General features: G+C 43.7%; 1 protein-coding gene across 6 annotated transcripts in view; it reads left to right on the top strand.

Moving 5' to 3' along the window:
- The window catches only part of RHBDF2 (rhomboid 5 homolog 2), a 43414-nt gene that overhangs the window by 17638 nt on the left and 9781 nt on the right, over positions 1–15995 (top strand). For all 6 annotated transcript variants that reach the window (XM_072111953.1, XM_072111955.1, XM_072111957.1 and 3 more), the window contains 9 exons: positions 4823–4938; positions 7362–7486; positions 7768–7963; positions 9161–9373; positions 9453–9581; positions 9668–9792; positions 10853–11056; positions 12301–12412; positions 12668–12742. In XM_072111953.1, coding sequence (XP_071968054.1) covers positions 4825–4938; positions 7362–7486; positions 7768–7963; positions 9161–9373; positions 9453–9581; positions 9668–9792; positions 10853–11056; positions 12301–12412; positions 12668–12742 — 1293 coding nt within the window. In that variant the 5' untranslated portion in view covers positions 4823–4824. The remainder of the gene's footprint in view (positions 1–4822; positions 4939–7361; positions 7487–7767; positions 7964–9160; positions 9374–9452; positions 9582–9667; positions 9793–10852; positions 11057–12300; positions 12413–12667; positions 12743–15995) is intronic.

Raw genomic sequence — 15995 nt, 5'->3', positions numbered from 1 at the left:
TCAATGACCTACTTTTGGACAAAAAACATTTGTGTTTCATGGTTTTGAAAATAGATACACATTTCACACTTTACAATTTTTTGCCTTAATAAGTTTTAAAACTGTGAAATATGGATCTTCTACCTACCTTTTTTTTCATGCTGGAGTCAGCACAGTCTCAACTAGGATCCTGGTCACCGCTCACACAGACAAACAAACTCTTCATATACAGTACTGGAAAATCGTGTTATGGTGAGCTGTTGAGATATATATATATATATATATATATATATATATATATATAATTTTTTTTTTTTTTTTTTTTTCTCCCCTTTTTGAAGACTTAAATAGGGCTGCCACGGAGAGGGGGGATTAGTGTTACTGTGTTCAGGGGGCCCCAAAGAAGATAAGGAGCCCCTGGTCACTAAATACCCAACTGCTTTCCCAGGTGCAGGGAACTCACTGTGCACTCAGGTGCCGAATTATCACTGTGTGGGAGCGGGCGGCCGACAAAATTTACCAGTTAGGGGTCCAAAAATTCCTAATGACAGCCCTGGATGCAACCACTTTGATAAACACCCAGTTCTTTAGTTATGTAGCCTTTTCCATTCTTGTGTAGTCTTCTGAAAGATTTTCGGGCTTGTCATTGTAAGAAGAAGTGAATTGTCGGTAACGGGCGTTATTCAATAGGCAGGACACATGTGAAACCCATTGTTGTGATCTCTTCTCCTTAGAAAGGTTTTTATGTTATAAGAAGATATATCTAGACAAATGTATATATTCTGTGTAATTCTTTGTCTTGTTGTTGACCGGCTGCGGCCTCTGTAAGAGGGCACAATGCTAGCGTGCACACAATACAGTATAAACCATATGTCACGCTGTGTTTTCTCTCTATTGTCCCGCGTTGGTATTTGTACGTACAGAAAGCTCTGCTTTTTGTATATCGCCGCATTGTGCCCTGTACAACAGACAGAAAGTGGTTTAATCCCTCCAGTAATCTGTACGTTATTGTGGTGCATGCTCATCGCTGCGGTGTCAATTACTTGCTACTTTGCATTATGCCTTTGCACCCATGTATTTTTTTTTTACTAGACCATATGTTACTGGCAAACCGCTTGTTAAAGTAACTGTAATTATGTATATGTGAAGATTATGTTGCATGGGTGGATTTGCAGGTTATACTCGAGAATCTGTGGTGCTAACCACCTACTATGAAACCATTTCTCATACAATATGTAGTGCCGAATGAATGGATTATGGGGAATAAAAATGATTATAATAAATTAGAGGAAATTTTTGGTCTAATTCAATTATGTAATGGGTAACACACTTTGCATATATTAATAGTCCAATGTGGAGACATTATATACCATACATCTATTTCTACATTTGGTGGTGGAGACTAGCTGTTATGAGGTCTCCGATACATTGCACATTCATGTGTTCAGTTTTTCGGATGCAGTTTTCAAAGCCAAAAGCAGGTGTGGATTATAATGGCCACTGAGAGGCGCTACTGTTTCACTCCGCTCCTGGTTTGGACATGGTAAATTGCATCTGAAAAACCAAACCTTTGAATGCACCCTTAGAAAGTACAAGATAATCTGTTAATGGGGCTTTTGGGTGATTGGAGAGGGTGATATATCTGGTAGCCCCATTGATCAGCTGAGTGACACTACTGTCGGAGTAGCTTAAATGCTGTTTTGTCCATAGTTTAGTGGTCACCTTGTCTCTCTGCTCCAGGCACAGCCTTCATTGAAGTCAATGGTTGAGAATGACGTGGCTGCCACGTTTTGGACATAGTGGTTTCCTTCCATTGTGTTAAACAGCTGATCACCTAAGGCCTCTTGCTCATGAACGAGTTCAGTCGATGCACTGAAGGGTTCTCTTGACCTGAACATCTGTCCACTGGATGAACTGACATGCTGGTGCTTATTTACGAAGGGTCCCACGGCCGCACTTTCGTTGGGTTTCCCAATTTTTCGGGGGATTGTGTTGCACGCGATCGGATTGTGCCGCAATCGCGCCGGCTTTCACGTGACACAAATCGGGGGGCGGGACGTTGGACGATCCGACGGATTTGGACTAAGCGCGAGATTTAACATTCACATTTGTGTCGCAAGCCAGGCACTTAGATGCACCAGGAAGAAGAAGGTGAATTCCGGCGAACCAGAGCGGGGAAGCGACACATGCAGGATCTCGGGCGCACGATCTACATGGATCGGGGCGGATGTGCATTCCGGCGGACATTCCGGATCGGGGATCGCGACTCGGGTGGGTAAGTAAGTGCCCCACTGAGTTCATTCTAGTGCTCAGAGGTACAGGTTGGGAGATCCCTTAATCACACCAAGGGATTTTCACTGACTGCACTCACTCGTGGGCGAGGACGATTAGTGACCAATCCTAAGGACAGGGCAACAGTCCTATTTGCTAGGCAAAATCCCTTCAAGTCTGCACACTAGGTATGTAGTTTAAAGTCCAGGATTGGCTCCAGGTTTCAGTAGGCCCCTGGGAAACAGAGCCTCCGTGGGCCCCTTTGCAGTGAACTAATTTGGTGGCATTAAAAATTCTGAATTTAACAGTTTCCTGTTACATAAAATATTCTCTATTTATAATACTAAACGGCGCCCTCATAGTTATTTTTATATACAGCCCCTCTCACCCCCATGGATTCCTTATGTACAGCCTTGGGTATGCTCCCAATCAGCTCTGGGCCCCGAAACTTACCCGGGTATTCCCAGTGCTGGCGCCGGCCCTGTTAAAGTTTATCATGATTTCATAATCTTTCGTAATCTTGCATAATCTAGACATCATTTTTATTCAAACCCACCTAGTGAAGGAGGTCACTTTTGTATAAATTTTTTCCTGATTTGCAGAGAGGCATGTTACATGAAATAAAGTAGAGGTCATCCTTTATTATTGCAAAATCACAGCTAAAAAATGTAGAAACTACAATGGAACTTGAAATCAAACATGCATTCTATGCTGACAACCTTACTTGTCGATGACAAGCAAACATCTATCCATCCATCCATCCATCCATACTCATTCTATTATGATTCCAAGGCCCACCAAAGGCTCGGACAGGTGGCAATAGAGACGCTGGAGTGACTGAACCTGACCAAATGCAGTCTGCGGTCAGGTATGCCATTGTTTTTGCAAGAAAAAAGCTGTGGTTTCTAACCCTGGCCAACCCCTTTAAGAGGAAACATGTTTTAGTAACTGTGATAACCACCACTCCCTATGCCAATTAATCTATGCCAGTTTTATGTCTCCTCTGTGCCAAGGCTCTATCCCTCTGCTCTTCTCTCTCTAGATTTGCATCATAAATTAGTCCTGCGAGGTCTTTCCCCCCCCACAGACCCTGCATGAAGTATAGTTGTTTCTGTCTTGTAGATCCCAGCTCCCCTGCACCCCATATTCTCTGTGTTAGTGATCGCCGTCCTCCAGGGATTGCTCCTACTCACTGATTCATGTGTCACACGTTGCCTCTTGCCATCTGTTCTCCCCCTGGAGATGATGTATTGTGCACACACATAGTACCGGCAATTACGTCAACCCTTCCGTAACAAGCCAAGCTTTATTGTTCCCTCAACATAACATCAGTGACTGAGGAAGGCATATTTTTTTGGGGCAGAAACGTTGCTAGAATTATGTACATGGTACAACAAAGACTCACTTATGTTGTTGGAGTAGGTAGGGGCAAAAGCCAAATTAAAAATGGAAGACTGGCTGGATTACTACACGTACCAGGGGGTGACATAGTCTGGGGGTAATGGTTAGCTTTTTTTAAAAGGTTTATTGATTTGCCCCATCGTGTTTGCTGCCGCATTTGCTTTACAAGGTGCCTCTTCTATGTGAAGGGCCGTTCCATCGTGTGAATCATTACCTATAATACAATACTACCAATGTATGGAGACTGCTTCCTGCATTGCTTATGTCACATGTTTTTCATATCTGTATGGAGTATATTTGTGTTCCTTAAAAACAAAAATGTCTAGTTGAATAAGCACTTACTATGGTTTCTGGAAATATTTTGTATATATCAGTTATACATCTGGCAGCAGCCTGTTATAGAGCAGGAAAAGCTGTGTAGATTGCAAAAAGTGTCCTATTTACAGGGAGCATGTTATAAAGCAGGAGGAACTGAGCTGATTGCACATAATGCCCTATCTGCAGGAAGTATGTTACATAGCAGGAGAAGCTGAGCAGATTGTACAGTTGGAATTATTTCTCAAGCCCCCTACCATACCTGAGCAGTCTGCAGTCTAACCCTAATGTTAACCCTAACCCTAATTTCCTGATGACTCTAGCTCCACCAAATGACTCCAACTCCACAGTCCTGTTTTCCTAGCAGCGCTGAGGGCATTCCATCCCAATGCCTTATTTCTCCAGTCTATAGCAGAGGAGCTTCACTCCTGAGCATGTACATAAAGTGCAGCACACATTCATCGGAGCTAAAAGGGGGATCAAGTCCCACCCAGGTCTACATCTGCAAAAAGTTTGTATGTTCTTTCCGTATTAGCGTGGGTTTCCTCTGGGTCCTCTGGTTTCCTCCCACACTCCAAAAACCTACTGGTAGGTTTATGGGGACAGGGACTGATTTGGCAAGCTCTGTGCAGCGCAGCGTAATCTGTGTGCGCTATATAAAGAAATTATTAGTATCTGGGTTCCAGTTACTGATGTGGCCCCTTAAAGATGAGCAGTATGACAATGTGGTCCTTGGACCAATAAATGATGTCCATCTGTGGCAATATTCTTCTATGCGGTGTGCTATCTATGTGTACGTATATTTATGTGTGTGTGTATATGTCTCACCAGGATTTTTCTTTTCTTTCCTTTCCAGAAATGGCATCTGTGAATAAAAATGGTAGCAACTCGCGTCTACAAAGCCGAAAACCACCAAACCTCTCAATCACTATCCCTCCTACAGAGGCAGAGCGGGAAGCTAAACAGTTGCAGGTACACGCTGAAATATATTGTTATTGCCATTTTTTATTTTTTGTTTTACCACTTTAAAGCTTTTTTTACATTTTTTTTTAATGGGAACTAGTCAATAGGTTTAGGGCCTTTTCCCTCCATGTCACCAGATTGTCCTTCCAGGAGTGTATGAAATCTCCTTTGTAGAATTTTCTCTTTTATCTATCATATGAAAATGAGCAGCGAAGAGTCCTATTTCGCTCAAGATGAGTTTACAGACTGGAGGGAGAGTGTCACTTCATACAAGCCTTTCAGACAACACCAGAAACGGGCTACTGGTGTCATAGTTAAGATAAGAATCTCCTTTTTCCACATTCAGGCTTGTGCTTCTGTCATCTAAAGAATTGGACATACAGACATTTAAAAGTGCAGCTCACATTTCCAGCTTAAGGCTGGATTCACACTACCGTAGCCTGCTGTACCGTACCGTATGCCATGAAAAGATAGGAAATAAAACAGAATATGTCCTATTTTTTCATGGGGTACAGAGCGGTACGGTGCCGCACGTGTGCTGCACCGTACCGCTCTCGTACAGGGCCGTGCGCCCATTGCCGTCTATGGGGGATGTACACTCACCGGCCACTTTATTAGGTACACCATGCTAGTAACGGGTTGGACCCCCTTTTGCCTTCAGAACTGCCTCAATTCTTCGTGGCATAGATTCAACAAGGTGCTGGAAGCATTCCTCAGAGATTTTGGTCCATATTGACATGATGGCATCACACAGTTGCCGCAGATTTGTCGGCTGCACATCCATGATGCGAATCTCCTGTTCCACCACATCCCAAAGATGCTCTATTGGATTGAGATCTGGTGACTGTGGAGGCCATTTGAGTACAGTGAACTCATTGTCATGTTCAAGAAACCAGTCTGAGATGATTCCAGCTTTATGACATGGCGCATTATCCTGCTGAAAGTAGCCATCAGATGTTGGGTACATTGTGGTCATAAAGGGATGGACATGGTCAGCAACAATACTCAGGTAGGCTGTGGCATTGCAACGATGCTCAATTGGTACCAAGGGGCCCAAAGAGTGCCAAGAAAATATTCCCCACACCATGACACCACCACCACCAGCCTGAACCGTTGATACAAGGCAGGATGGATCCATGACACCAAATTCTGACCCTACCATCCGAATGTCGCAGCAGAAATCGAGACTCATCAGACCAAGCAACGTTTTTCCAATCTTCTACTGTCCAATTTCGATGAGCTTGTGCCAATTGTAGCCTCAGTTTCCTGTTCTTAGCTGAAAGGAGTGGCACCCGGTGTGGTCTTCTGCTGCTGTAGCCCATCTGCCTCAAAGTTCGATGTACTGTGCATTCAGAGATGCTCTTCTGCCTACCTTGGTTGTAACGGGTGGCGATTTGAGTCACTGTTGCCTTTCTATCAGCTCGAACCAGTCTGCCCATTCTCCTCTGACCTTTGGCATCAACAAGGCATTTCCGCCCACAGAACTGCCGCTCACTGGATGTTTTTTCTTTTTCGGACCATTCTCTGTAAACCCTAGAGATGGTTGTGCGTGAAAATCCCAGTAGATCAGCAGTTTCTGAAATACTCAGACCAGCCCTTCTGGCACCAACAACCATGCCACGTTCAAAGGCCTCAAATCACCTTTCTTCCCCATACTGATGCTCGGTTTGAACTGCAGGAGATTGTCTTGACCATGTCTACATGCCTAAATGCACTGAGTTGCCACCATGTGATTGGCTGATTAGAAATTAAGTGTTAACAAGCAGTTGGACAGGTGTACCTAATAAAGTGGCCGGTGAGTGTATATTGGCCGTATATAAGTCCCCCATGCGGCAGTGTGATTGAGGCCTAATGTTTATAACTTGCTGTATCTCTTTAGATCACAGAATCACAAGCCTGAAGTGATCAGAAGTTGAGATTCTTATTTTTCATGTGACACTTGAAGCCTGTTTACAGATACCATGGAACTGAAGTTAGGGGCATCTCAAGTGATACACCCCTAAAGCTGCCTCTAAAAAGTGACTCATTTTGGGGAAAAAATGACTCTTCTGCTCATTTTCACTTGACTTTATTCACAGCTTTAATCAGTAGAGTATGGGTGATAATGGCATCACTGGACACAGTTTCCATGTACCCACAGCTCACGTAGACTCCTTGGGGAAAGGTTAACCCAAGCTTCATAACCATTAGGTGGTGGTATGATGGTCCCAAATGATCAGGTTCCGTTTAAAGGTGTTTATATAAATTTCTGTATCCTTTTTGGAAGTTGAACTTTGAGACTGTCACTGCAGGCTGGTACTGTGCTTACGACTACACATCTTAATGCAGATGGCATTCACTACACTGAATTTCAGATCTTGATATGATGCTTGTCATGTAACCCTTGAACAATTCATTTACTTATATACATGTAATTTCATATTCTCTTACAGTCTGTACCAAAACCTCTGTACCAAAAGAGTGTCAGCCTACAAGAACCAAGGAGAGAAGAAGATGGTGCCACTCCAGACAGACCCGTCTTTAGAAGACAGACTTCACTTTCACAGAGTATAAAAAGGTAAGTTTCATGCAATGATGAGGGTAACGGAGGGTCTATCTCTGTGCCTACGGAATATTGGGCTCCTATACTCTACATAGCTTGTATGATTCATATGGGATCAATCCCTATAATTGGGTATCCTGTGAGATAACACTACTATATTTGGTTGTCCATGCTTTGTTATTGATAACCCATCTCTAGAATAAGCCACCAATATCTGGTCAGTGGGGCCCTAATACAGTAGAGTCCTTTACATCGGCGTGAAATCGGTCCACAATTGTTCATTTTTCTCCTCTCAGAGGTACGGCTCAGTGGTTCGGTGTGAGCAATGACTTTGAAGGGAAGAGACAGCAGTGGCATCGCAAAAGTCTTCATCACTGCAGTCTCCGCTATGGAAAACTTAAACCACAATACCAAAGGGATATGGAGCTGCCCAGCCAGGAAACACCATCCTTCCAGACCACAGAGTCCCCTGCCACCTCTCGGCTGCCCAAGGTAAGTGATCTATAGCGCATCAATGTATATAAGGGGTAATTGGCCCTCATCCCTTTAAAATAAAAACTGGAACTTTAGGTGGCACCAATTTTGTACGCCTTACCATCTGTAAATGGAGACTTAGAGTGAACCTGTCACTAGTAATGTCATTGCTGTTTTTAAAATGCCTTTGTCAACGTTCTGATTCATTTCACTAGTTTATATAAGTTTATTTCACATTACCTGGCTCTCTGCCAGCAGCATGTGCGGAGTCCAGGGGGAGGGGCAGATTCTGCCTTGTCTCCTCATGCATTCTTCGTCTTCTCCAAAACCTCCCCCTCCCCATGTCTGGTTAAAGCACATGACCGTAAGTGGGGAGGGAGCTGGATGAGTATGAAGGAGTGGAGATTGAGACACAGGCTGCTGCTGCCGCCTCTCCCTGGGACTCACCATACACTGCAGGTAGGGAACCAGGTAATGTGAATGAAACTTATATAAACTACTGAAATGATTCAGAATGTTGACAAAGCCATTTTTAAAATTGGCACAGCATAGGCTATTATAACCTGTCAAGGCATATTACCTTCCTGGTAACAGGTTCCCTTTAAGGCCTTTCACCTGCATGGCCAGGTATTAAAGGGGATGTTCCACAAAGGTTCTCTACCACCTCCTCATTACAAGAGCAGCTCAGACACAGGCATTTCATGCCGGCAACCTCGGTGTCTAGATACTTACTCTACAATCTACAGACATATAAGGTCTTTTTAGCTGAGCTGACTGTGTGTTTTATTGGATAAGGTGAAGGAGCAGAGCTGAGTGTTTCATTGTGTTTTTCTATGTGTCAGATACTAGTAGAATGTTTAGAATTTACATAGAAGTGTAGATAAACCCTGAAACCTGATAATCTAAGCACATTGTCATCACACAGTATCTCATAGCACAGAAGAAGTGGCTGCTTAGAGAGTCCTTGCCCACACTCTTATACTGACCATCACTGAGTGATAGGAGCTAAAACAACAATAAAACTGAGTAAGGGGATAAAACAATCTTTATTGTGTAAATCTCACTAGGGGACTAAAATTTTAAAACTTTCTTTCATGGGCAAACCCCTTTAAGTGATTACTCATCTGGGGCCAAACATGCAAGTTAACAAGCTAATATATACCAATACAAAAAATTGTCTTGCAGATCACATTTGTGTTTCTGTCTCCTCCCCAGATCAGGGATCCATTGGCACGAGGTCGGGCGTTTCGTCATCCAGATGAGGTGGACCGACCAAGAACCCCTCACACAGGTGTCGCCCCAGTGACTCCTGGAGTGATGTCCCTGACCTCCTTCACCAGTGTACGATCTGGGTACACCCGCCTACCGCGGCGTAAGAGGGAGAGTGTGGCGCACATGAGCTTTCGTGCTGCGGCTGCCATTATTAAGGTACAGTTTAATGCTTTGCTGTTTTCCTAGATCTAAAACCTAAATGCTATTAGTCTGAATGTAACCCTTGCGTTTCCAGGGTCGCCCCATTCTAGACACCCCTCACAGCCGGAAAGCTCTACAGAATCGTAGCTTTGCTTATCCCAGCTTTATGGATGAAGATACGGTGGATGCCCCCGACACTCTGGATTCCTCCTTCTTCAGTAAGGCAAGAAATGCTTATTCTCTCAGGTAGCTATTTCCTATTGCTAAACGCTATTCCAGTGTCTCTGTTTAACACATTTTCTTGCACAGGTTGAGATGCACGATGAAGCCTTCTCCATGCCCGATGATGTTTTCGAATCTCCTCCTTTGTCTGCCAATTATAAAATGCAAATGCCAACTCCTGTAGATAAATCGGAGGGGCCCATCACAACTGTGTAAGTGTTTTCATTTACTCTTAAAGGTATTTTCATATTAGAGACTTATCTGAAGAGATCAGGGTTCCCCTGCCTCCCCTTTCCAACTTTTCTCCTAGTCTGACGGGAAAGGCTTGAGACAAAGAAGGGTGGATTTTCTATAAAAATCACTTTCATGAACCTCTTCAAGTGGTTGTACCATGTTAGAAAGTAATCCTCTGTCTCCAGGTGGCGGACCCCCATCAATCACTAGCGGCAAGACAAATGCTTGACCTGCCGCTCCACCAAGTGAGAATAATGGGATCCTTTATTCTGGATTGCTTGGGGTCTCTTTCTCACTAGTGCGTGCAGCATGTGTCTTGCCACTCCTTTCTATTCTGTGGACATTGCTGAGCACAGTGCTCTGGTATACTTGAGCGCTGTGCTCAACAATTTTCAACACTGCCATAGAGGATGGCGCAGAAGGACACATAAGTGACCCTCGTTCATCAGATTGCTGGGGATCCCATTCTTGTGATTGGTGGTGGTCAGCAGCAGCTCCCCTATTCTGTGGAATGGGAATAACCAGCTAACTTGGTACAATCCCTTTAAGATTATTAAGGGAGCTGCACCCACAAAAAGGGAACCCAATACTCCCTTGAAGTGAATGAAGCCATGGTGTGTATCCTCTATTCACTTCCATGTGACATACAGGGTGGCAGCTATATGTCGCAGCCCCATAGAAGTGAGTGGAGCGCAGGTTGAGGATGCACCACTGTAATGCATTCACATGGGGCACTTCAGGCAACCTACAAGCCTGCATTCTCCATTCTTGCCCCACAGTATCCAAATGAATGAAAGTTGCCAGACATCCCCTTTTAATTATATGTTCTGAATTTATATTTTAAGGTATTAATAAATATTATACAGCAACCTATGTTTCTACATGTCTCTTTAGTATAAAAATAACACAATATTCATACCACTATATTCGGCTGAATCCAGAGGAGACATGTACAAACAGAATCACCTAACAGCCCTTACGTAAAAAATGCTGCAGGGGGAAGGTAACGTCATACTTCGATGTTGTCATTTTTGGCAGGAAAGAACCTATCAAGCTCTCTCCACCCTTACCTGGCCACCCACGTAGGGGCAGACGTATTGCATCTCAGGTGAAGCATTTCGCTTTTGATCGGAAGAAGCGTCGCTATGGCCTGGGAGTGGTAGGGAACTGGTTAAATAGGACGTACAGGAGAAGTATCAGCAGCACTGTACAGACCCAGCTGGAACATATCGACAGCCACAGGTGAAAAATTGCAGTATATAATGACAATGTGTAGCACCTACAATAAATCTGGAGGGCATCCAGGGGTTAACACAGAACAGTCGTGCACATTCATCACGCACTTCAGTTTGCTCTGTGCACACTTCTCCTTTCTTGTGTGGTTTCTCACATGTGAATCATCCATTTTTGCTGACATTTTCACCCATATTATACCGTCATATATTGCAAGACCATATTCAATTATTCCATTGACCTAAACCCTCCTGCAATAATAGTCGACACCACCACTATTGATACGGAGTCTCTCACATTCTGAATATTCCTTTAGTGCAGCACGGTGGCTCAGTGGTTAGCACTACAGCCTTGCAGCACTGTGGTCTTGGGTTAAAGTCCGATCCAGGTCAAGATCTGTAAAGAGTACATAATAGTAGGTCGATTAGATTGTGAGCCCCATGGGGACAGGGACTGACTTGGAAAACTCTGCATTATATAAATAAAGGAATTATATTACCAGAAGGTACCATATGGATTTAAAGTTTTACGTCAATCCGGTAGTTGCTTTCACTCCCGGTACGTTCCCGCGAACCTCTTCTTCCCCCTCTGTCCAGAGCTGCCCTATCCTTTGTCCACCTGCTGTCGTGACATCATTGATCTTGCACATGAAATACAGCTCTTCTTCTCGGTTCTGATCAACTAGAGCACCTGCAGAGCTACATCATCCTCCACCAGATAACCATGGGGGCCCATCATTTAAATGTGATTCCTGATGATGCCACAGCATTGGGTAGGCAAAGTATATGAAGCAGCATTGAAGAGAGAAGGGGGGGGGATTCAAAAGTGATACCGCTGGAGCAAAGGCAATGCCCCAAGTGCACCAACTATCTATTCTCCAGAAAATAGACATTTTTTAAATCTGTCAGAGGATCTTGGAATGTACCAGAATGGTAGGGTCACATAAAGAAATATATTGCATATTAGCACTGGTAATATGTATAGTTATTCTTCATTATAGTTACTCTAAAGTAACAACATTGCTAGGTTATCTTTATATAATTGCTGTGGGTCCCACCTTTGCATAGCAGACAAGCCCTGAGAACGGAGGGGCGCCAGCTTCCATGTTGTTCCATGTATGGTGATGACCAGTGTAGTATATTTCTGCAAGGGATCAATATTATAAAGAGATCAATATTATAAAGAGATCAATATTATTCCTAATATAGACACCTAGAAGTTGATCAGCTATATCTTTTTGTCTTTTTCCTCAGACCGTACTTCACCTATTGGGTGACGTTTGTCCATGTGCTCATCACTCTCCTAGCCATTGGTACTTACGGCATTGCGCCAATTGGGTTTGCACAGCACACCACCACAGAACTGGTAGGTAACGCTTTCAAGTTTTAATTTTCGAAAACACAAAAGTTAGGTCTTGACACCATGTAGAAGATAGGGGGAGTGTTAAAGCTGCTTGGGGCAATGTTTATTCAAGATAGTTCCACACCCCATTGCCCCGAAGGCAGGCAGGGCCTTGGACTCTGCACTGAATGTTTGTTGATTTTATTTTGAGTTTGGTATTTTTGGTGATATCTCATAGTAATTTTATCATATTATGTGGCTTTACTCTCTTGTCTATAGGTTTTACGGAACAAAGGTGTGTATGAAAGTGTGAAATACATTCAGCAAGAAAACTTCTGGATCGGGCCCAGTTCGGTGAGTGGAATTGTCACTAATTTGTTATGTACAAGCAGGTGATGTGGGTATTGCTAAAAAGCCAATGAGCTAATATAATCGAGACAAAAAAAGAGGTGGGATGCGTACACAGAACTAGACAAGAAGACAATTTTTATTAATTCATGATCAGAAAAAATAACCACAGGAAAACAAAGAAGGATAAAAGCACTTAAAAATACACCCAAATGGGGTGTATGTAGCTGCCAAGGGCAAATGAGCCCTAAGCTCCCTCACACAATCTGACAATACAAAAGATGACCAAATAAATTAAAGGGGTTGTCCGAGTTTAAAAAAAGTCTAAAATAATAAAGCTGTACTTACCTTCCGGTGCCCTCCCGTATCCAGCGCTGCTGTCGCTCCGGGCGCCATGTAAACAAACATGGCCGTCGGAGCGCTACATTCAGCTCCGGTCGTGGCCGGGTACGCCTATCCGTCCCTATACACAGCATTGTGTATGGGGGCCGGAAGGTTGTCGTGCCCGGCCGGAAGCTGAATGCAGCACTGCTCCGGCGGCCATGTTTGGCGACAGCAGCGCTGGATACGGGAGGGCACCGGGAGGTAAGTACAGCTTTATTGTTTTAGGCAGCCCGCTCCCGGCCACATATACTTTTTTTTTTCAAAACTCGGACAACCCCTTTAATGAATAATAAGAAAACCAGGTATCAAATATCTAAATCAATGTAACACACAGGTATATGTGTGACAAAGTGCCCTGTGCAAAAGACCTGATTTTATAGATGCCTGCTTGCTTAATAATACAATACCCAAAAATGTATATGAATTCCATTGGTCCAAGTGGAAGTGGATACAGATAAAGCAGCAGGCAAAATCAGATGGAGAGGGAGTAGAGCAGACCCCACACGTATCGTCACCTATCTGGCATCTATAAAATCAGGTCTTTTGCACAGGGCACTTTGTCACACATATACCTTTTTTGATACCTGGTTTTCTCCTTGTTCATTAACTTATTTGGTCGTCTTTTGTATTGTCAGATTGTGTGAGGGAGCTTAGAGCTCATTCGCCCTTGGCAGGTACATACACCCCATTTGGGTGTATTTTTAAGTGCTTTTATCCTCCTTTGTTGTCCTGTGGTTATTTTTTTTCTGATCATGAATTAATAGACATTGTCTTATTGTCTAGTCCTGTGTACGCATCCCACCTTTCTCTTTTTTTATCTTAATTATGTTGTTATAGGGATGCATGGAAGCTCTATGTACATATCACATTGGTAGTGCCTGCTCTTTCTTTGTTTCACCAATGAGCTAATATGTAATTGGTATAGACTTTGGTATCCACAACTTCATGGCCTTTTCCAAAAGACACCTCCCGCGTCATTGTAAGGCTCTAGCCGTCCGCATATAATAAATGAGCTTGTGCCCTTCCCTGTCTAGAGTTTGTGTTGCCGTGGTCCAGTGATTGCGATCTGCACCAGAGCAAAAGTTATTTTAGTTCTCTGTATAACCCTTTTACAGTGTATTATGTGTCTTGTGAATTATGGTTTAGTTTTTGTATCATCTCCATCAGGGGCGTCGCTAGGCATGTGCCCCGGATCTTTTTTCCTGTGCCCCGAATCTCCCTGGGCTGCATCAGCCAAAATCACCTCTTCCTGCATCCTCAGGATGCAGAAAGAGTTAAACACTGTGGAGGAGCACAGAGCAGTCAGCACTGTGCACCGCAGAGGATAGGAGCTCAGCAGGCAGGGCATCATGCTGTTGTGCTGGTGGTGAGGAGGGAGGAGTAATCGCCTACAGCCCCTCCCCCACTTCGGAGTCTGACAGGAGGGAACAGCAGCCTTTCAACTGGAAGGAGAAGATGCCGGGACCACGAGTAGTGGGCGGAGCTAAGAAGAAGGAAGGAGGAGAAAGCCTGCAGTTGAGTGACACCTAGACAGGTGAATCAAAAGAGGTATCACCAGGGATCAGAGGTGTGAGCAAGGCTCCAGGGGATGTGAGCAGGGTTCAGGAGGTGTGAGCAGGGGATGTGAGCATGGGTCAGGGGATGTGAGCCAGGGTCAGGATGGGTGATTAGGAGATGTGAGCAGTATTCAGGGGATGCAGGATATGTCATAAACACTGTAAGGGTGCGAATATACCGCATGGCCAGGACACAGCGAAGATGCCATGTGGTGCAGTGGGCCGGATCAATTAATGGATTGTGTCAATAATTCATAACAAAAATATTTAGAAACCGTTTCATGTTAACAGGACATGAAACGGTTACTTAATAATAATGTGGTTATAGGTTATCGGCACAATCCATTAATTCATGTGGCCGGCTGCATCACATCGCATCTCTGCTGTGTCCTGGCCATGGGATATAGTTGTATACTCTAGATACAGGGGGTATGGGCCGCTGCAGAGAACAGCTCAGCTCCACAGCATCAAACATGATGGCTGCTGAAAGTCAGAAGATAGAGGGTCAGAAACCAGGGGCAACTGAAATTGTGTACTCCAGGACTGATAGGTTGGACTTGCTGTATTTTTGTTATTAACAGAGAATGTGCTATTTTGTATATTTAAGACTTTGTGGGAATACCGCTTTAAAGCTATATTCACAGGTTGCAGATTTTACATGCAGATTTTCGTGTAGAAAATATGCAGCGTAATACAGTATCAGTAAAGTAGATGATGTGTAAGAATTCCGCAAAGAAATTGTCCCTCAGTGTGGAAAATAAATAATGATTGTGTTAGTTTTTTGTGCATCCTCTAAGATTTTTGTAAGCGTTTTTTTAAATTGAAATCTACGGAACAAATCGGCATCAAGTCCACACCATGCTGCGGAATGTGATGCAGATTTTTGCTTGAAATTATATCAGATCAGGTGAAACAAAACAGGTAAAAAATTAATGTGGAAAATCTACATGAAATCTGCAACATGTACAGTGGGGTCTCTCTTTTTCAAGTCAGGTGTATGGCCTTCCTCTGGTCCGGTAGAAATATCACATATATATGAGAATATTCCAGTGTTGGGGGCAGAAAAATGGGCAATAGTGGTGGTGTTTGCATTTTTGTCAGCTCACAAAAGGGCATTTTACAGTACAAGGTAGAATAGGGAGCATTTTAGAGTATTATTTGTGTAGTTCTCGTGTAGCCGTATTGCAGTGTTTGGCGTAGCTGTATTAGGGGTAGCAGCAGGATGACAATGTTAAGGGGCCATGGTAGAGTGTATAATGAGAAAATGAAGGTGGGCCTGATAGAGAAAGCAGAGAACAACTACAATCCAAGAACACTTC

The sequence above is a fragment of the Engystomops pustulosus genome, chromosome 6, assembly GCF_040894005.1.
Source record: "Engystomops pustulosus chromosome 6, aEngPut4.maternal, whole genome shotgun sequence".
Lineage (NCBI taxonomy): Eukaryota > Metazoa > Chordata > Amphibia > Anura > Leptodactylidae > Engystomops > Engystomops pustulosus.
Note: the sequence above shows the minus strand (reverse complement) of the source record. Positions and strands in the feature narration are given on the sequence as shown.